Source organism: Sus scrofa, chromosome 15 (assembly GCF_054392235.1).
Source record: "Sus scrofa isolate SSC_HxYL_T2T_F1_AM1 chromosome 15, Sscrofa_HxYL_maternal_Yorkshire_Landrace_v2.0, whole genome shotgun sequence".
In the NCBI taxonomy this organism is placed as follows: domain Eukaryota; kingdom Metazoa; phylum Chordata; class Mammalia; order Artiodactyla; family Suidae; genus Sus; species Sus scrofa.
The window spans coordinates 91,475,284-91,498,320 of record NC_139397.1 but is presented as its reverse complement, the minus strand read 5'-3'; the positions used below and the strand labels follow the sequence as shown (position 1 = coordinate 91,498,320).

General features: G+C 36.2%; 1 protein-coding gene across 9 annotated transcripts in view; it reads left to right on the top strand.

Annotated features, from left to right (window-relative positions):
* The window catches only part of TLK1 (tousled like kinase 1), a 159,766-nt gene that overhangs the window by 105,310 nt on the left and 31,419 nt on the right, over positions 1-23,037 (top strand). For all 9 annotated transcript variants that reach the window (XR_014829536.1, XR_014829535.1, XR_014829537.1 and 6 more), the window contains 4 exons: positions 2,533-2,643; positions 2,758-2,894; positions 4,811-4,999; positions 20,420-20,486. Coding sequence is in view for 6 of the 9 variants with exons in the window: in XM_084999473.1 (XP_084855599.1) it covers positions 2,533-2,643; positions 2,758-2,894; positions 4,811-4,999; positions 20,420-20,486 (504 nt within the window). In the remaining 3 variants the exon portion in view is untranslated. The remainder of the gene's footprint in view (positions 1-2,532; positions 2,644-2,757; positions 2,895-4,810; positions 5,000-20,419; positions 20,487-23,037) is intronic.

The following is a 23,037-nucleotide window of genomic DNA, read 5'->3' as shown; positions in this document are numbered from 1 at the left end:
CGCCAGAGCCACAGCAACGCAGGATCCGAGCCGCGTCTGCAACCTACACCACAGCTCACAGCTCACGGCAATGCCGGATCGTTAACCCACTGAGCAAGGGCAGGGACCGAACCCGCAACCTCATGTTCCTAGTCGGATTCGTTAACCACTGCGCCACGACGGGAACTCCATCTATTTTATTTTTGTCTTTTTAGGGCCTCACCCATAGCATATGGAAGTTCCCAGGCTAGTGGTCGAATCGGAGCTGTAGCCGCTGGCCTACATCACAGCCACAGCAGCACAGGATCCGAGCCGCATGTGCATGTGTGACCTCCACCACAGCTCATGGTGATACCAGGTCCTTAACCCACTGAGCGAGGCCAGGTATCGAACCTGCGTCCTCATGGACGCTAGTCAGATTTATTTCTGCTGCCTCAGCTCTACTTTATAATGGCAAATTTTTTCCCAAGGTGGTTGGATCATTTTACACTCTACCAGCAATGGGCAAGAAATAATCTTATTGCTCATTATCCTTGCCACAGATCAAAGGTATACCAAAAGAATTAAATGTTTTATTCCTGAAGATCATAAAAGATGTTCCATGTTTTAATAGTTTTATAGTCTGATTTTTCAATATGAATTGTTAATCTCACTGGAATTCATTTTTGAGTGTGTTGTGAAGTAGTTTCATTTTAATTTCTTTCTATAGAGATAACCAGTCGCCCAGACTATGTAATTACCAGTCTACTCTTTACCACCTGCTCCATCATATAATCTCATTTTCTTTATACAAGTGGATCTATTTCTGTGTTCTGTGCTAAGTTCCATGTTCTGTTTGTGTATTCCAATATTAGTACCACAGCATCATTTTATCATTTAGCAGTTGTCTTTGGCTATTAGTAACAGAGAACATAAACAACAGTACTTTAAATGAGATAAAATATTATTTTTTGAGGGAAGAATAGAAAGGTGTGCTGGCTCCACAGTGTCATTGGATCTTGGCTCCTTCAGTTTTTCAGCTCCCTCATCCTTAGCACATGGTATTCATCTTGAAGGTCATTTCAAGGTAAAATATTTATTATAGTCACAATTATGGTATCTGTGTTCATAAGCAGAAAACAAAAAGAGGAAGGAAATAACAAGTGCAACAATTCTGTGTACAGTCTTCTTAGGTATTCCATTGAACAATTTCTGCCTACATTTCACTGACCAGTGTTAGCTGCAAGGGATCCTGGGAAACAGTCTTTTAGTTATTTACATATTAATCCAGAATAAAATATAAAATTTTCCTTTTTTTCTTTTTTGGTTGCACCCACAACATATGGAAGTTTCTGGGCCAGAGATTGAATCCATGCCACAGCAGTGACAATGCCAGATCCTTAACACACTAGGCCACCAAGGAACTCATTGTTTTCCATTATTAAAGAAGAAGGAGAGAATATACTTCAGTGATTGTAATTACTATAGGTTTCTTTTAAATATTGGTGTGTGGTTGAACAAGTATCTTCTTCTTTTTGGGTATTTTTGGCCCTTTGCACAAGTCTTGGAGAAATGTTCAAGTCATTTTTCAAGTCATGGATGTGTACAGACAAACACAGTTGGAGTTTTGTTTGAATTGCACATAATGATGAGGGTCTGTTGCTGAATTCCATTTTTGTTCCTCTGAAAGCATCTTTATTTTACCCTTTCTGTGAAAAAGTTTTATTAAATATATGCTTTTCGGTTGGCAGCTGTATTTTGTCCCAGCATTTTCAGCTTATTATACCACTGTCTTTTTGCTTCCAGCATGATTGGGCTAGACCTATGGTTTTCAAAGAGTGACCCCCAGATCAGAAGCATCGGCATTACTGGACAGCTTTTTAGAAATAAACTTCAGACCCTCCTCCAGGCCTCCTAACTCAGACTCTGGAAATGGGTCCAAGCAAGCTGTGTTTCAACTAGTTCTCTAGGTTATTTTCTGGACTGGACTGTACTAGACTAATCAAACTTCTGAGCTAAGAGAGAAACCCCTTCCCTGAGCATATGGCTGCCTACAAAGCCAACAAAGTCGGTATTCATATGGCTGAGAAAGATGACGAGAATAGTTAGCTATTGAATAGGCATCTGCAGTGTCATCCACAAGTTTAACGGAGAAAAAAGTTTTATTAGTTACAAATGATGGAAGAGAACTCATTTTTAAGTGTTGAACACTTTTAATATGTGTTAGTTATTTTTAACTAATTGAGATAGATGGTATTGCTCTCTTTTAGAAATAAGAAAACTAAACTAAGGTTCAGATGACTTACTTAACTCAGCCAAGATTGTATACTGGAGAGTGGATTTGAACCCATGGAGTATGGGTACAAATTCCATGTACTTTCCACTACACAATTAAGCAGCATATGACAGTCTTATCCCATGGTAAGTAGATGTTTTAACAGATTGTTTTAGTTTCATACTCAAGTACTTAATCTTATTAATCCTTCTCTTTATGTAATTTGTTGAAAATGTACAAATATTCATAAGTGTCTCATATACAAAAATTCTAGCCCTTTTCTCATTGTCTGCTTGTAGGCTAACTGTGATCTCAGACGGCAGATAGATGAACAACAAAAATTACTTGAAAAATACAAAGAACGATTAAATAAATGTATATCAATGAGCAAGAAACTGCTTATTGAAAAGGTAAGTTAAAAGCTTAATAAAATTTCTGTTTCCTTTCACCAGTCCCTTTCACCGTGTATGCTTTTAAAATTTAAATTAATAAAATTGAATGATGATTTTCCCCCCTTTTTTCAGAGTACACAAGAAAAATTGTCAAGCCGAGAGAAGAGTATGCAAGACCGATTACGCCTTGGGCATTTTACAACAGTTAGACATGGTGCTTCATTTACTGAACAATGGACAGATGGTTTTGCATTTCAGAATCTCGTAAAGTTAGTCATTCTTAAATATTTCAAAAAATTTAGCATTCCTTTGGGTTTTCATTACTTTTAAAGATTATAGGTTTGGAATTATGTCCTGCTTCTTAACTACTCTTGGAAATCATAGAATTTAGTGCCTTAAAACAGAAATGTTATAATTTTAGCTTTAGCAGACTTTTCGATTGGTTAACATTCATCCATATAGTAACATATTCAACCGTATAGTATGATGTACATGCGGCTTTTGAAATTCTGAGGTGAACTTTAAAATGGAGAAATCATTAGCATGTTTTCTTGAGTATACATGGTGGCAGGTAAGAATTGGGTGACTGCTTATGTGTTAAGGAGCTGGGATCTATGCTCTTCCCTTTTTTTTTGCTGGAAAACTTTTAGAAACCTGAAAAGCAAGAGTAGTACCAACATTTAAATCAGCCTTATCAGAGTCAGTCCAGTTAAATGGAAAATGGAGGCAAAGCTTATTTCATACAGTATCACAAAAAAATTGCTGTCTCAAACCCTGGGCTCCAGTCCTTAACACAGAATGGCCTTCTATCTCCATTGATTTATTCAGCTTTTGTTCCACACACTGTACTGGGTATACTATAATGAAGCACAGTGTCTTTGTGATGGTAGGAAATGGGATTTTTTTTTTGCCCTTTAGGGCCACACCTGGATTATATGGAGGTTCCCATAGTAGGGGTCGAATCTAGCCACAGGTGCCAGCCTACGCCACAGCCACAGCAACACAGGATCTGAGCTGCATCTTCAGCCTACACCACAGCTCACGGCAACGCCAGATCCTTAACCCACTAAGCGAGGCCAGGGATTGAACCTGCAACCTCATGGTTCCTAGCTGGATTCATTTACTGCTGTGCCATAACAGGAACTCCAGAAATTTTTGGATTTTAATTATGTGGATAATGGGGAACTGTTAAAGTTTTGTATATAATGAATGAGGTCAGAATTGAGTTTTTTAAAATATAACTTTAAAAAGATGGTAATGTGAGGATAATGTAATAAATTGTTGACAGTTCAGATGGAGAAGCATCCGAATGAAAGATGGTTAGGCTTGAGCTAAACTATTAATAGTAAAAGTAGAGAGTAGGAGATACAGTTGAGACGGAACTTAAAAATTTTGAGTGTTTTATGAGCTGCAAAACCCAGACCTACAGTTGTCCTGGTAATGTTTAAAAGAGAAAACTACATAATATAACTCTAAATATAAATCTTAAGTATAAACTCTGCTAGTTAGAATTTCTCCATTAAGCTGTCAAAAAAAAAAGAATAAAATTGGGAATTCCCATTGTGGTTCAGTGGGTTAAGAACCCAGCTAGTACCCATGAGGACACGGGTTCTATCCTTGGCCTCTCTCAGTGGTTTAAGGATCTGGCATTGCTGTGAAGACCTGGCTTGGCTTTGGCTGTGACTGGCTGGCACCTACAGCTCCTATTTGACCCCTAACCTGGGAACTTCCATATGCCACGGGTGTGGCCTTAAAAAGACAAACAAACAAAAAGCAAGTATTTATTGAATGCCTAGCATGCACCAGTCACTGTGCTGGGCACTTGGGATACAATGAGTATAAAATAGTTGTGATCTCTATTTTTATGGATTGGTGTAGCCTAACCAGACACATTCTGATCAAGTGTCTCTAGGAATACTTGCTGAAAAGAATAGTGGTAAGCTGCAAGGTACCGTGACATTATATATGGCCACACATCTTTCCCTAGTCCAGGGGGTTTAGGGAAGACCTCATTTAGAAATGAATGTTTCAAATGAGACCTGGACAATGAGAACAAGTTGGTTCACCAGGTAGACCATAAGGTTACAAATTTGTATTATATCATTTTTAAGGTTTACTAATGTGTTTTCATGTTTTAAAAGTAATGGAAGGTTAATATTGTTATTACATTTTTTTTTTTATGCAGGCAACAAGAATGGGTGAATCAGCAAAGGGAAGATATTGAAAGGCAAAGGAAACTTCTAGCCAAACGCAAACCTCCCACAGCTAATAATTCTCAGGCACCCTCTACCAATTCTGAACCAAAACAAAGGAAAAATAAAGCAGTCAATGGAGCAGAAAATGATCCTTTTGTTAGACCAAATTTACCACAATTGTAAGCCTGCCTTTTTAATTTTCTTTTTTTTTAAATCATTGCCAGTGAGCATGAATGTTAGTAATGGATAGTAATTTTATGGCTAAGAAGGAAGGCAGTATTGAAAAGATTTACCTCTAGATTACTGATAAGCCCTAAATACCTGTGTTCTACCTTAGTAAGTGGAAATTTACTAATCCGCTTTTAAAATGGAATCTTAGGTAGCTAAGAGGAGGCTGGAACCCACTCTTTATTCCAGGTCGGAATGATAGAGCTAGTTATCCATTTTGATTATTCCAATTCAGTGTTCCTATTAATGTTCCTTTTTCTAAGAGAATGTTGAGTAATGTAACTGACATATTTTCTCAACCTATGAAAGCAGCACATTTGGAGGTTGTAGGTATTACTTTTTTCCCTTTTCTGCTTTCCTTTGTTCTCTAGGTTATCTGATTTAATAATGAATCACTCTTTATAATTCAAAAGACAATGCCATTTTTAAAAAGTATATATGCTTACTGTAGAAAGTTTGGAAAATATGAAAGAGCATGATAAAACAGTGTAGACTATGACCCAATCCCACAGAGAATACTATTGTTAAAATTTAAGTGTACAGGAGTTCCTTGGTGGCTCAATGGGTTAAGAATCCAGCTTTGTCACTGCTGTGGTGCGGGTTTGATCCCTGACTTGGAAACTTTTGCATGCTACCAGCATGGCTAAACAAAATTTTTTGGAGTTCCCATTGTGGCGCAGCAGAAACGAATCCAACCAGAAACCATGAGGTTGTGGGTTCAATCCCTAGCCTTGCTCAGTGGGTTAAGGATCCGGTGTTGCCATGAGTTGTAGTGTAGGTTGCAGAAGAGGCTTGGATCCAGCATTGCTGTGGCTGTGGTGTAGGCCGGCTGCTGTAGCTCCACTTTGACCCCAGCCCAGGAACCTCCATGTGCTGCAAGTGCAGCCCTAAAAAGCAAACAAACAAACAAAAATTTCATTGTACAGATGCAACCTAAAATATATAATTTTTCCATTCTGTAAGACTTTGTGTAAATTTATGAATAGAAAATACATACCCACACCTTCTGCTTGTATTTTACATGTTTCTCTTTTGTCGAGAGAGAATGTTTTATCTATGATTTGAATCCCATCACCTGCTACATCAGGGATCTCCTGTTGATACTTCCTTTATCTTACATCTTGAACCCTTTGATCTCTACTTGTTCCTTCCTTTTAGGAAACAAAACAAAACATCTCTTACATAATTTTAAATCTCTCTAGTCTCCATATTCTGTCATCTTTATAACTAGATTTCCTGAGAGATTTGCTTGTGCTTCCAGTCTTTTCTGCTTCACTTGCCATTCTCTTTTCTTAACTGAAATTATTCTTTTAAAGATTGTATCCTTGATCTAAATACTATAACCAGTTTTTACCTTAGCAGCATTGGATATTGTTTACTTTTTTTTTCCCTCAAAAGACTCTTTAGACCTAGTTTTTGAAATAAGCTTGTTTTCCTAATTTTCATTTTAACTTATCTGGCGCGGTCCTTTCATTCTCTTCTATAGACATCATTTACTGTAGCAGTTTGTAAAATGTAGAGCTTTTAAGACTTTGTCCTAGGCCATCTTACCTCTTACTCTATGTATTCTCCTTGAGTATTAGCTACTCCTAGGGTTTCAGTTACCTCGTTTATGCTGTTGCCTCCAAATTTCTGTTTCCAGCCTTCTTTTCTCTCGTGAGTATCAACTGTTTGTATATTAGTCTTTAATGTCATCTCATTGCTTAGTTGATATTGGTATTTAAGTGCCTCACAGGGCCTCTAATATAGCCTATTCAAAAGTGTATTTACTAAACACAGAAAATTAAACTATACTTATTAACTATTTAAGTCTCTCTCCATACCCTCCCCCACATTGCCTTCTCCTGTGTTTTCTTTGTTAATAAATGGTACTATCATTTTTTCGGTTCCTCATGCCAGAATTCTGGTTGTCACCCTTAGCTTTTTAGATCCAGATTCCATTTATTTTTCTTACTCTTATTTTCATTTTTTTTTTTTCACTAATAGGTGGTAATAAGCTTATATTTTAAAGTCTAGTTTCAGTCCTCGGTCTAGGACCTTCCGCATGCTGTTGGTACAACCAAAAAGGGGGAAAAGACTAAAATCTACTAATATACTTCTTCATGCCTTTCCTAAATTTTTTTTGGGGGGAGGGGGGACTATTTTAAGTTAGAATTAAATCATTTCACTATTGATTTAAAAAAACTTAATGATTTACTTTTCATAAATCAGTAAATTTATTGCTTTAAAAAGGTGGATGGAGGGAGTTCCCATTGTGGCTCAGCAGGTTAAGAGCCCAACACAGTGTCTATGAGGATGTGGGTTCAATCCCTGGCCTCACTCAGTAGGTTAAGGATTCGGCTTTTCTACAAGCTTTGCGGTAGGCCAGCAACTGTAGCCGTAAAAAAAGGAACTGAGCTGTAAAAAAGGAAAAAAAAAAAGTTGGATGGATAGATGAGCTGTTATATAGAAGAAATTGTATGTTAGCTTCAACTCCATCCCCAGACACCCAATGTTCAGGAGCTCAAATGTGTCCACTGTTATCTCTCATTTGGCTTATCTCTTCTCACCCCCACCACCCCCCTCATTTTTCAGCTTTATTCTAGTCCTCCAATCCATTTTCATCTTGCAGAGTCTTTTTTCCCAAATAAAAATGTGATTTTATTTTTCTTCCTTTTAAACGTAACACAGCTCTCCATCGTTTGAAGGACATAATCCAAAAGTCTTAAAAAGCTTATAAAGCATTTTTGATCTGGTAGCTTCTGACCTCTCTAGCCTCATCTTTTATTGCTGATAAAAGGCACTGGTGAGTGCCTCCTACTCGCCACCAACTTTTAAACTCCAACCCGTTGTCTTAATTTCTGTTCACCTTTTAAATCCCATACTAGGTATTTCCTCCTCATGAAAGTTTTTCTTTGACCCTCAAAGGATAAGAATTAGTTTTCACTTGGAGGTATTGCCATAGTGCCTTCTTTGTCTTCTGTCACACCATCATCATTCATTCAGTTAATCATGCTAGAAACGTCCTAGATGTTTGTCTTTTCCGTGTTCTCTGTGTCTATTCCCAACAGTTTTGTATCTGTCCATCTTCATTGCCACTGTCTTGCTGTAGGACTGCACCCCCCCCTTAACTTAGATTACTGTTACTTACGTGTCTCATCATGTCACTTTCATGTTTAACCTCATTCACCGGCCTGAAGGTAAAATTCTCTCTCGTGAAGATGCTGTATAGCCTTCTTATTTCTCTCACTCTCCAATGTCTGCCCTATTATCCTATGTTAAACTCTTTCAGTTCTCTAAATGGATTGTGCCGTTTTGTTTCTGTGCCTTTGTACATCATGTTCCTTGCCTTTCTTTACCTCTCTCATTTCCTTCTCCTCCTCTAAGGTTTGCTTCAAATGCCAATTTCAATAGGAAATCCTCTTTGTCCTTTTTTCTTTCCAGTTGTTCTGCTTTCCCCTCAAGTTAGGTGCCCATAGCCATTTATACATGTCTATCAATATTATAGCATTTATCTTACCATTTTATCTCTATACTCTCAATATCTAGTACAGTTCCTGGCATATGGAAAGTGGTCAATAAATACTAAATTATAGTACATAAGCATTTGATTGAATTTCATTTTCTCCTCTGTAGACTATTTTTCTAATTTGTCACGGTTATTGTGCTTCCCACTTGTCTTCCAAGATGCTAACAGCCCTAACTGTAGTTTATTAATCTAAGATTGTCTCATTCCTATCTCATTTTATTGCATTTTTTGACTTCTTACTAACCCTGAATTTACACTGCTATGTGTTTTTGGAGTCACAAATGAAGAGATAACTATATAGCAGTTGGACTACATCCCTGTACAGTGCAGATTTAAATAGGGAAAGAAGCCACAGTAACACTTTGATTGATATATATTATTTTGATTTTACTCTGCAGCTGTCTTATGCTTTTGAATCACTGTTTAGTGAAAATTAAGCTTTGCTTTGTATACAGAATATGTAGAATGATGAGATGATTAGAGGTCATGAATTTTTATTTTTCTGTCAAGCAATTAACATAGGAATTCTCTGGTGTCTCAGTGGGTTAAGGATATGGCATTTCTGCTACTGTGGCTCTAGTTGCCCCTGTGGTGTGGGTATGGCCAAGAAGAAAGAAGAAATTAACTGAGAAAATAAAGTGACTTCTGTGTGGTGGTTAGGATTAAAAGCTCTGTAGTTGGATAGATGTGGAATCCAACCTTAAGTCTTCCGGGTGGTTTTTTTTGGTAAGCTGTTTTTATTTCTTAGAGTATTCATCATAATGTTGAAAGGATGACATGATGTGATTCTTGTGAAGTACTTACATGGTTCCTGGCTCTTTAATTTCTTTTTTTCTTCTTTTTAGGGCTGCACCTATGGCATATGAAAGTTTCCAGGCTAGGGGTCGAATCAGAGCTTCAACTGCTGGCCTGCGCCACAGCCACAGCAACGCCAGATCTGAGCCACACCTGCAACCTGCGCTGCAGCCTGCAGCAACACTGAATCCTTAACCCTGAGTGAGGCCAGGTGTCAAACCCATATCCTCTTGGGTACAGGTTGGATTTTTAACCTGCTGAGCCACAACAGAAACTCGTTTTAAGTAATTTTTAACTACCAGCAAGATTCAGTCAAGTTTTTTAGGTAGTGATCTCTCATTTTAGTCACAAAGACTTACTCAGAGCAAGTAGTTTGCATAACTATGAATAATGATAATATTAATCTATGAATAATGTCTAAATGATCCTTGCTTTAATTATACATTATTAATACATGTTAATCAAGATTTTGATTTCATGTTAAATATATTTTGAATTATTTGGTTTTTATCTACATATTTTTTTGCTTCAGAGAGGATAATGGCAAAATAAACTGTATTTTACCTTATGTTTTATATTAATGAAGTTTTAGAGGTCACTGTTTTCTCATTTAAAGCTTTGATTTTTAACTTAGGATTTTATATATATATATATTTTTTTTTTTTTTTTTTTGCTTTTTAGGGCTGTACCTGCAGCACATGGAGGTTCCCAGGCTAGGGCTTGAATCAGAGCTGTAGCTGATGGGCTACACCACAGCACATTAGCGTGGGATCTGAGACATGTCTGCAACTACACCACAGCTCACAGCATTGCTGGATCCTTAACCCACTGAACAAGGCCAGGGATCAAACCTGTGTCCTCATGGTTGCTAATCAGATTTGTTAACCGCTGAGCCATGACGGGAATCCTCCACTCACGATTATATTTTATATAGCATAAAGTTATTATTTGGTGGATTACTTGTCTCTGGTAATTAACATAACTGACTTTTTAATTAATAAAGTTTGTTGTTAGAGCAGTTTTAGTTTACAGCAAAATTGAGCAGAAAGTATAGAGAGTTCCCATATATCTGCTGTCCCCACAAGCACAGCCGGTCCCACTATCAACATCCTGCACCACTGGGAACATTTGTTACCATCAGTGAACTACACTGACATAACACAACACCCAGCATGTATTTTACATTAAGGTTCACTTTTGCTATTGTATTTTCTGTGGGTTTCGAAAAATGTATAGTGGATTTTTTTTTTAAAATCCTGTCTGAAAATGTCTTTCATTGGTACTTTTAATACATTTTAATTTCATGTATTTACTTACTTACTTAGGTTTAAATCTCATGTTTCTTTGTGCTTTCTGTCTATCCTGCCTAGTCTCTGTCCTTTTTTTCTTTTCTTTTTTTTTTTTTTAACCTTTTCTTGAATTGCTTAGTTTTTGTTTATTGGATCCTTTTTATCTATCAGAAGTATGTTTGTGTTTATATCTATAGATGTATACACACACACACACATATTAATACATCTATCTAAAGACATTGTTTTGAGTAGTCAGTGTTCATCTAAACTTGGCCTACATGTATTTATCATTGTTTTTCTCTTTATTTATTCTACATCTGTAACTTTACCTCTAGTAAGATCTCGTGCCTGAGAATACATTCCTTTAGAAATTTCCTTTTAGTGTGAGTCTTTTGGTAGTGATGTCTTTCAGTTTTTGTTTGTTTGAAAATAACTATTTTCCTTTCATTCTTGAATTATTTATATTGTTTAGAATTTTACGTGGTAGTTATTTTAAGATATTATTTATTGTCTTCTGACTTAAGTTATTACTATTGACAAGTCAGCTGACAGTCTGTAGAAAGTAGACAGATAATCTTGAGTAGACCAGAAGCAAGATCTGAAGACTAGATAACTGAGAATATTTTAAAACAAATGAGTCAGATCAGGCTATGATTCATGAAGGCCAGAGAATTCCAAGTGGGATGAATAAAAAGAAATACTCAGACACATCATAATGAAATTTCAGGAAATTGAGGCAAAGAGAAAAAAATTCTCAAAAGTAGCCAAAGTGGAAAAATATATATATATTAGAAATGAAAGTTAAGAAAAAAAATATTCTTGGCAAATACCAAAGGAAAGAAAGCTGTATTATATCAGATATTGTGAAATTTAAAACAAAAATATTATAAAAAATAAAGTGATTATTTTGTAGCAATGAAAGTTTGAAATCACCAGGGACATAAAATAATTCTAAATGTGTATGTATAATAACATGACCCTGATGATAAGTAAAAAATTGACAGTACTTTAAGGAAAAGTGGACAGATCCATAAATCATAATGGGAGATTTTAACATACACATTGCTTAGTAATAGAAGATGTATATAATTATGTTAGCATATTCACAGATCTCCCAATTAGAATGTGCCATCTTTGGAAAGTCATTATTCTATCTATGCAGTCTGCCCTCTGACCCAAGATTCACATCTTTCCCATGTGCAAAATTCATTCATCCTATCCCCAGAGTTTCAGCCTCATTACAGTCGTAACTCCACATCCAGAATCTCATAACTCAGGCCTTCTGAAGCATTATCTAATCAGTTATGAATGACACTCTATAATCCACCCTGAGACACAGTTCTTCTTAATCTTTGAACCTCAGGAAACAAGTTACCACTCCTAAAATCCAGTGATGAGGATAGACATGTGATGATAGTAATAGACATTTCTGTTCAGACAATAAAATAGTGAAGTTGTCACTGATCCCAAGCAGTTTTGAAATCCATGCAGGCATACTCCAGTTTCAAGGTCTGGTAATAATTTTTCTTTAGCTTGTAGCTCTGCAAGCTTCTGTCCTCTGCTTATTTTTCATGCAGCTTTCTTTTTCATGAAGGTTATCGTGTTTGTTGGTGAGTAGCCTTATCAGCCAGTTTCGTGTTTGTAGAGTTTTGAGTGTCTGACAGCGTTTCATTTTGTACTCTCTCTGTCCCTTAAAATCCAAACTGGCAGTGTTTCTGCTGTTAAAAAGTTATCAAGAATCTTGTGGCTCTCTCATATGTGACACAAGGATTCACTCCATTAGACAAGAGGATCCTACATAATTCTTCTCTGGATAATTTCGTTGTTATTTTTGGCTTCTGCTGAGAAGGCTGAGGGAATCTGTGAGTCACACATGTCATCTTTTTAAAGATCATTTATGTGACTCAGTACTCTGACTTCTCTGGAATATTAGCAAAAGGTTGTTCAGCTACACCCTTCTTTTAAGAGCAGCTTTGACCATGAATCTTAATTTTAGTGTATTTTGTACTCTGAATAAGATGAGACTTTCTTCTTTTCTTTCTTTCTTTCTTTCTTTCTTTTTTTTTTTTTTTTTTTTTTTTCTGCACCTGTGGTAAGCAGAAGCTCCCAGGCCAGGGATCTAATCTCTGCCATAGCAGTGACAACACCAGATCCTTAACTCACTGAGCCACCAGGGAACTCTGGTGAGTGTTTCTTAAGCCATTAAATCCTGGGGGTGGGGAGGTTGTTGATCATTTCTTCTCTTTGATGTATCACTCTCTTCTAACATTTTAATATAAACAGTAGAAAGGAACCAGTCCACACCTTCAGCACTCTATTTGGACATCTAAGTTCATCTCTTACATTTGGCTTTCTGCATAACTATATGCTGTGGTTTTGCTATGCTTTCTTTCAGAAGGATTCTTCCAGTTTTCCGTAACATGTTCCTCATATCTTTTTGAGTTCTCACCAGCAGCACCTCTGCTCTCTACCCAGTGGTCCTTTATAGTAGTTTGGGTGTTCTCTAAGGTAATATATGTTTTCTGTACTGTACTTGTGGAATTTTTTGCATCCTCACTAGCAGAGTTGTTAACATTTGTACTTCTGCTAAGAGTCTGTTCATGGCAGTCTAAGGTCTTTTAAAAAGCCCACTCCTTAAAATTCTCCTAGCCTCTTGCCCACTGCCCAGTTACAAAGTCACTAACACATTTTTAGGTGTTTGTTAAAGGAACATCCCACTTCCAGGTACCAAGAGCCTTAGTTTTCTATTGCTGCTGTAGCAAATTACCACAAATTCAGTGAGTTAAAACAACAAAAATTTATTATCTTATAGTTTTAGAGATCACAAATCTGAAATGGGTTTTATTGGCCTAAAATCAGTATGTCATGGGGCTTGTGTTACTCCTGGTGGCTCTAGAAGAGAATCCATTTCCTTGCCTTTTCCAGCTTCTAGAGACTGCCCACATTCCTTGGTTCATAATTACCTTCCATCTGCAAGCCAGTGTCACGTCACTGTGATTGCTTGGGTCACATCACTGTGATTCCAACATGTCTGTCTTTCTCTTCTACATTTAAGGCCTCTTCTTATTACATTGAGCCCACAAAGGGTAATGCAGAAAAAAATCCCTGTTTTAAAGTGAGCTGCTTTAATTCTCTTCTGCTATGTAACTTACTGTATTCATATGTCCAAAGATTAGGCTGTGGACATCTTTGTGGGGGCATTATTCTGCACACCATAGTAGCACTAGTTCCCAGTTCAAATTTTTTTTTTTATTGTATTGTGAACCTTAGGCACTTCAGAGGCAGACCAGTTTTGTCCTTTCTACACACCCCCATTGCTTTTTCCCAGTGATACTTTTTAAAATATTGAGGTGAAATTTGCATAACATGCAATTAGCCATTTAAAAGCATATGGTTCAGTGGTGTTTAGTGCTTTCATGGTGTTATACAACTATCACCTCCCTGTAGTATCAAAACATTTTATTCACCCAGAACACCTAATCTTCATTAGTCAGTCCCCATTCCTCCCTTTCTACATCCTTGTGGTACCAAATCATCTGCTTCCTATATGTGTTTGCCTCTTCTGGAGCATTCATAAAAGAGACTCATGCCGTGTATCTATGCTTATGGTAGTACCACACAGGTTTTGATGACCATAACTTTGTGTTTGTTTTTGAAATAGAAACTTGAGTCCTCTTTTTCTTTTCAGTATTGTTTTGTCTTTTTGACAACCCTTGAAGTTCCATACGAATTTAAGAATCAGCTTTTTCTGGGAGTTCCAGTCATGGCGCAGCGGAAACTAATCTGACTAGGAACTATCAGATTGTGGGTTCGATCCCTGGCCTCACTCGGTGGGTTAAGGATCCAGCTTTGCCCTGAGCTGTGGTGTAGGTCACAAATGCAGCTTGGATTCCACGTGGCTATGGCTGTGGCATAGGCCAGCAGCTGTAGCTCTGATTCAACACCTAGCCTCCATATGCTGCAGGTGCAGCTCTGAAAAGCAAAAAATAAAAATAAAAAAGAATTGGCTTTTTCTGTTTAGCAGAACGTGTGATGTATATTTTGATCAGGATTCCACTGAGTCTGAAGATCACTTTGGGGAGGTTTGCCCTCTTAACAATAGTGAGTCTACTAATTTATGAACACAGAAGTCCTTTAATTAGTATTTTTTCTTATCTTTAGCAATGTTTTACAGTTTTAAGGGTGCAAGTTACTTTCTGAGTTAAATTTATTCCTAGGTATTTTATTATTTTAGATTCTATTATACATTGAATTGTATTTTTAGTATCTTTTTTAGATTGCTCATTGCTGGTGTATAAAAACAACTGATCTTTGTGTATTGATCTCTTGCACTGCAACTTTGCTGAAATTATTAGCTCTCATTCATTCTTTTGAGATTTTCTACATATAGAGTTGGGTCATCTGCGAATAGAAATAGTTTTACTTCCTTTCCAATTTCAGTGCATTTTATTTCTTTTTCTTACTTAGCTCCTTTGATAGTACTACCAGTACAATATTGCACAGCAGTGGGGAAAACTTTTTTTTTTTTTTAATAAATTCTCTTTATCATGTTGACATTTTCTTCTATCCTAGTTTTTTTAAGAGCTCTTCAAAGGCAGAGTAGTCTCATCTCCCCCCTCCCTCATTTAAAAAAAAAAAAGTCTAGTCCTTAATGTGTGGCAGGTGCCCCTAACAGTCTCTTTACCAGAGGTTATATTCTCCTTAACTCTGAGACTTCAGGTTATTTCCTGTTTAATAAGATCTTTAAAGAATTGAATATCAAATTTATTTGAGGAGTTCCCATTGTGGCTCAGCAGTAGCAAACCTGACTAGTATCGATGACGCAAGTTTGATCCCTGGCCCCACTCATTGGGTCATGGATCCAGAGTTACTTGAGCTGCAGTGTAGGTTGCAGACCCAGCTCGAATCCAGTGTGGTTGTGATGTAGGTCTGTAGCTGCAGCTCTGACTTGACCCCTAGCCTGGGAACCTCCATATGTTGCAGGTTCGGCCCTAAAAAAGACCAAAAACAAAAAATTTCTTTTAAATGTGTATTTCCTGTTTTCTGTTATTTCTATTGCAGACATCCTACATTTCTATTAAATTATTGTTTAACAGTTTTTAAATTAAAAGTTAAATTCTCAGTCATTCATACTCTCTATGGAAGATTATCAGCAGTTAAGTTTGAGGTTTAAATTTCTTGCTTTTTAAATAATTTTACATTACGTTACCTGAATAGATTTAAGAGTTATAGCATGCTCCTAAATAAATTTACGTATATGTGTAATAAAATATTAATATTTAGTCTGCCATATTAGGTATGGTTCTTATAGGGAGGGATTGGACTTTATCTTTGCACTCTCTGAACAAAAGATTTGCTAAGTAATTTAACCAACTGACTTGCTCAAGAGGGTGGATGTTTTTTAAGCATCTTTAAAAACGTTGTAGGAGTTCCCATCGTGGTGCAGCGGAAACGAATCTGACTAGGAACCATGGGGTGGTGGGTTTGATCCCTGGCCTCGCTCAGTGAGTTAAGGATCCAGCATTGCCATGAGCTGAGGTATCCGTCACAAATGCTGCTTAGATCCCATGTAGCTGTGGCTGTGGCGTAGGCCAGCAGCTGTAGCTCCGATTCGACTCCTGGCCTGGGAACCTCCATATGCCATGGATATGGCACTAAAAAGCAAAAAAAAGGTATAAAAATAATTTATGTGGCAATTAAAATTAATATTATCCTAACTTAGTCTTTTCATATATGTTTAAAAAATCCTATTTCTTTATAAAAGATTGTTCCTAGTTAATTTTATTGAAATATGTTTACATTTTATCTAAAAGTTTTGTTAATGGAAATAGACAACAGAGGTATCTAAAATGCAAGTATATGTCAGGTACTTTATGATAGAGCAGCACAAAGAAATGTAAGAAATGTCTTTTGCTGTTTGGGGATTTGCATTCTATTTGGTGAGACAGGAATAGGAATTCTTAAATTGACATCTTTGAGCTCCAAAATTATGTGTGTGTGAAATTTTCTAGAGGTTGTTTGCAAATACATTTAGATTATTTTTAGATATCCATGATTGTAAAATAGTAAAAATTACTGCCCCAAAAAATCAGTAGTCCAGTAAGAAGCACTGTCTGTAAAATTTGCTTTTATTAATGCTTCAAAACCAAGCGTAGAGAGATGTGTGTGTATATGCGTGTGTAGGTATTTATTTGAAGCTTTATAGTAGTAATCAGAAGCATTAAGTAATTAGCAGTGTTCTGTTGATGACAGTTACCAATAATCTTTAGTGAGAATTGTTTCATATTAGAATTACACCTGTAAAATAATACTCTGAGGTCAAAGCTTTTGAAGTTAGTGAAGTATCACAATACTAAGTAAATTTAGGGAAGAGAGTATTTGTGTGCATTTGCTTTAGCTATAGGGATATGGATGATTTATATTTTGAAGCACAACACAAACGTAGCAATTGGAACTAAATGCTAGTAAATAGAAAATATGCATTACAGGAGTTCCCATTGTGGCACAGTGGTTAACTAATCTGACTAGGAACCATGAGGTTGCAGGTTTGATCCCTGGCCTTGCTCAGTGGGTTAAGGATCCGGCGTTGCCGTGAGCTGTGGTGTAGGTCGCAGACGCAGCTCGGATCCCCCGTTGCTGTGGCTCTAGCGTAGGCTGGTGGCTACAGCTCCAATTAGAACCTAGCCTGGGAACCTCCATAGGCCGCAGGAACGGCCCTAGAAAAGGCAAAAAAAGAAAATGTGCGTTACCATTATACTATAAGATTATCCAAACAGTATTCAGCAAACTAAGTCATCATGGAGCTAATTAACATTGATTATTAACTCACAAGAATAGTAACTATTGAAAACTACTACCAAATCAAGACAATAAAATATCTTCTCTCCAAATTTCAGAAATTCCCAGTGTGTAGTAGGTGTCCAGTTTTGCCTATTAGACTTCTTAGTAGAAAATGGTATCAAAATTTTAGGAAATTGGGAGTTCTGGTTGTGGCTCAGCAGTATTGAACCCTCCTAGTATACATGAGGACACAGGTTCAATCCCTGGCCTTGCTCAGTGGGTTAAGGATCCAGCATTGCCTTGAGCTGTAGTGTAGGTCAAAGACATGGCTTGGATCCTTTGTTGCTGTGGCTGTGGCATAGGCTGGCACTGCAGCTCTGATTCAACCCCTAGCCTGGGAACCTCCGGTATGCCACAGGGGCAGCCCTAAAAAGACAAAAAAATTTTTTAGGAAATTAAATTAGTCATACTAATTTTAGTTTATGAATACTTTTAGCTATATTTTGTAACTCCGTAAAAACCAAAGTATAGAATTACATTTTATTCCTTTATAGAAGCAAAATATTTACATATTTTTAAAAAATTAATTCTGAACCCCTGCTATGGTTTGCCATTGGACTTAAAACCATACTTCAAGAATAAGAAATCATAAGGAGTTTCTTCAGTGGCACAGTGAGTTAAGAATCTGACTGCAGCAGCTTCGGTCACTGTAGAGGCATGGGTTTGATCCTCAGCTTGATGCAGTGGGTTAAAGGATCTGGTGTTGCTGTAGCTGTGGCATAGGTTGCAGCTGCAGCTTGGATTCATCCCCTGGCCCCAGAACTTCCATATGCCGTGAGTACGACCATAAAAAAATTATGATATTGTTATATATAGGTAATTAAATTTCCATTGATGGCATATATGCCTGTCCAAAAGCTATTTGCCAAAATTCCCGTGGCTTTGCTTTACTTGGCTAATTGAGGTAGTAGTAGTAGTAGCAGCAGCAGCAGCAGCAGTCTTTTCTTTTTAGGGCTGCACCCACGGCATATGGAGGTTCTCAGGCTAGGGGTCGAATGGGAACTACAGCTGCCGGCCTACACCACAGCCACAGCAATGCAGGATCCAAGCCATGCTTGCAGCCTACACCATAGTTCACAGCAACGCCAGATCCTTAACCCACTGAGTGAGGCCAGAGACCTGCAACCTTATGGTTACTAGTCGGATTTGTTTGCGCTGTGCCACAATGAGAACTCCTAATTGAGATATTATTGATTTCAGTTCCCAAACTGCATTTTAAAAAGAATAGCCTTTCTCCTTTCATCCAATCTGCACGAATGTTTCACATTTACACTGCAACATTTAGCTCTCTAAATTTAAGTAACTGCTGCAGCTATCCACTGTTGCTCTATTCAGTATAATAAAATCCAGTGCTTGTGTTAACCTAAGACTGGGTAGAGAGATTTAATTTTAAATGTTTATTTTTTCGCTCTTAAGATATTTCTAATGGAATACTAACAATTTCTTGGAGGTTTTTTTTGGTTCATTGAAACCCTTTATTCAGATTTAGTAAATTTAATTAGCATCTAGCTAAAGGTAAGTGGCATTTATAGTAAGTGTTGCTGAGGGACCTGAACCAATGTAAATAAATCATTCTTGGGTTTAGGACCTTAACCACATATCCCCAGAAAACATGAGTAAACAAACAAGGGCTTAAAGCAATTCTTTTAGTATTTTTGTATCAAATGGAAGTTGTTTTGTTGTTGAGTGGGGTTTTTTCCTCTTTCTTTCACTTTAATGATACAGAATCATTTTTTCTTAGGAAATGTTATGGTATGTATGTATCTTGTTATGATTCTACATACATTAAACTACACTTGAACTGTGAACAACATGAGAGTTGGGACTCCAACCCTTTCCACAGTTGAAAATCCAGCTGTGTAACTTCACAGCTGGCCTCCTGTATCTGAGGTTCAACCAACAGATTCAACCAACTGCAGGTCATGTGGTATTATAGTATGTATTTATTTTAAAAAGTGGGCCTGTGCAGTTCAAACCCTTGTTGTTCAAGGGTCAACTGTAATTATTTTTCAAATTTATATTTGAAATGGATAATAAAATAATGATAAAGTACTTTCAAGTCTTATGTCTATTTACATTTATTAATAATTTGCTGCTTTGACTATATTTTGGCATCCCTATATCTTAATTTATTCACTGGCATATGGAAGCAGAGAAGGGAAAAATGTCTTAGTTTCTTTCTTTTTTAAATCAGTGCCCAAATTGGACTGATTCCATTTGCGGTGATTTCCCAGTACATTCACAGTAAAATAAAATTTGTTCCTTGGTCTAAAAGTTCATGTTAGTTGCTCCCCTGTTTACCTCTCCTGCTGACAGCCTCTTTGACTATGTCCTGATATTTGCATTTTCTTCCTCTTCTTACATGTCAACCTGTTTCCATCTTAACATCTTTGTACTTGCTGTAACCCATGTCTAGAACATACACCCTTAGGTTCTCTTGTGGTTGTTTTTTGATGTTTAGATCAGGATCACCTCCCTGAAACTCAGTGTAAATTAGTGTAATACAGTCAGTCAGTCAGTCATCACAACAACCTTTCTAATTTCCTTCATAATACTTACCTAATTTGAGATTATTTCTTTGCTAAGTTATTTCTCTTCTGCCTCCTTACACCCACTATAGAGTGTAAGTTCAAACCAAATTGTAAGGAGAAAAACTAACTTTTTCATTGTATCCTTAGAATCTAAATTATAGAACATCACTTGATTCATGGTACTTGTTAAAAAAATCGTTGATTTTATGAAGCAGTCGATTGTTCCATCTATAAGAATTAGGTGTATTCTGAAGAATACTTGGAAGCACTTTGTCTTATTTATTTTAGGCTGAAGTTGTCAACATTTTAGTATTTCCATTTGATTGATTTTTTCTTATTGTGCTGGTTAATAGGAAATAATAAGTATTAATCTTAATATCTAGAGTTACAATTTCATTTTGACAGGTTGACTCTGGCAGAATATCATGAACAGGAGGAAATTTTCAAACTTAGACTAGGACATCTCAAAAAGGTATGTGAAGTATATGCTGGATTTTTAGTTTGTTACCAGAGGTTGTGAAAAGTTGTTATAAATGTATTGAATAAGTCAAAACTTAAAAGAGAAAGCACCCAAATTTAAAACTTTAGGCAGAAGGCGGGGGGCATTGAAGTTGCATTTTTCTGTTCAGTAAAATTAAAAAAAAAAAATTCCTTTATCTCGAGGCAGCTTACAAACATTTGAGATGCTGATAATGTCCCTGTAGTGGAGGAATGATTCCTGACCAGAACTCCAGGGTCTTAAGATTACTCTGTTGAAATACTATGTTTTTGTGAGAAAATGCTTTATTTTTAAGATGAAATGTAAGATTTCAGATCGTTTGTGTCCATTTCATAATAAGTTGAAATAATTATGAATTAGTAACAAGCATGTTTCTTTGGCTTAACTTGAAAGCTATTGAATGCTTGATTAAATGTTTCAATTATAATATATACACTGGCAAATTTAGCAGAGCTTGCTCATCAGTAATCCTATGAAGTGATAATTTAGAAAAACTTTGCTATATGTTATTAGTAATTTTTTATAATGTATATAGCTTTGTACTTGTTTGTAAACTCTGAAATTATAATCAATTCATTGTTTTTACAGTTCATATTTTTAGTTCAAATCATTTCAAAGAAATAATAGATTTTCCCCCTCAAAATGAAGTCACTGAGAGATGAAAATTCTTTTTCTTTGATCCAGTTTTTTATTCTGCTTTCTGCTTATCAGATTACTTACATTTTTAAAAATAGTCTGAATAATAGCTAAAACTTGAGTTAGTGAACTAATAGAAGATAGAATCTATGAAATCATCTCCCTGGGGGAGGGTAAGGTAGGTCAGAGAACCTCATTCTTGTTGCAGCTACCACCTGACTATAGATGTTTTTGTTTTTGGAGTACTGTTAACATGTTTCAAATCCCTGCCATTTAATTACAGGGAACAGGAAAAAAAATTATACATATGTGTGTCTATACGCATATATGTGTAATTTTGTGTTGATGTTCTTTACTATGCCATATATGTTTATGCCCCTGCTCAGAAAAGTTTCAACCTAAAACTATTTCAACAGTAAATTCTAAAATTGTTTCTTTGGTCTCTTTTGTTTTGTTTTATTTTTGTATTCTGTTCTAATTATTGACTATTTCTCTTGCTCTTTGAGATTAAATAAATAACTTCATTCTGTTTTGTAACCAATGCAGTTGTAATGGGACTATAAAAGGGAAGAGGGGACTTTGTAGTTTAGAATTAGTACAAGTATTTGTTTGGCCATCTAAGCTATGTTGTAAATTATAGAAACTTATGTTTGGTGTCCCATATAAAGATTTATCAGTTATTTTTTAACCAGATTTTCATGATGGTGAGACACTAAGTATATATTTAACTGGAGGGCTATTATTTTCCCATACCATAGTGAATTTCAAGTTATTCTTTTTAATGAGATTTTGTCTTATTTTATGAAAACATGATATATAAAATCTGCAATTATAAAGCAGTTAAATTAAGAATCAGCTATTTGTATTACAAAAATACTTAAAGTCTTTCAGAGGGTTTTTTTTTTTTTTTTGATTGGTTGGTGTTTGGTTGATTTTAAAGCTTTTCTGGTACATTGAAAATATTTGATTTTTTGAAACACATTTCATAAAGTGAAGTACATGTACTTGAATGTCTTGATACTATTAAAAACAGTTAATAAGCTGTCTAGATTATTATACCTTCTCTTCTCGTCTCCATATTATCTTCTTTCCCGGTGTTTGACTTCACCATTTTTTGTATTTACTCATTCTAATAATTGTCCCCTCCAAAATCTTTTTCCTGTTTTATCTTTTTTTCAGCTTTTATCAAATTTACTGAGCAGTTTTAAATTTCTGACTTTATGTTCTTCTTAACCAGTTTACAACATTACTTTTCTTTGACTTCCATCAGGGAATATTTTGGGAGAGTTGGGTGAATTAATGCTGAAATATACTTTCATTCCTTGAAATCTCACATTTTCTTCTGAGAGACTATTTTGGGTGAGAAGAATGAATGCATTATGAAGAAAGTTGCTAGTAGTACACACAGGCAACAGAAATGAATAAGTAGTATCACTTTAGAACTAGCAGTTATCTGCTTACCACTGGGGTATTACTTTTTGAGTTGTACAATTTAAAAATACTAAGCATTGAGTTACACGTTAAAAATAAGATATTTGGTGTTTTAAAGCACAGTTGAAAAGTAGGTCATTAAAAATAGGTCATTCTGTTTTCTAAAGCAGAAGTAGATTGGACACTTGTAACACAAAGAAAACAAGCTTCAGTTGAGGGAAGAGGTGTTATTAGCTCCCTGTGCTCCTGTGGTTATTAAGCTAACAGGAAATATACCCCACCCTATAACTATGTAACTTCTACTCTAGGCTGGATCTGATCTGTATTTGATATCCCTGTAACCTACACAGGAATTAACCATGTAACTAACCTACATCAGTTTAGGGCTTAGACTTGGAGCCTGGCATACTACTATGTTGGCAAAAGTGACTCTCACTCTTTCTTTAATAAAAACTCT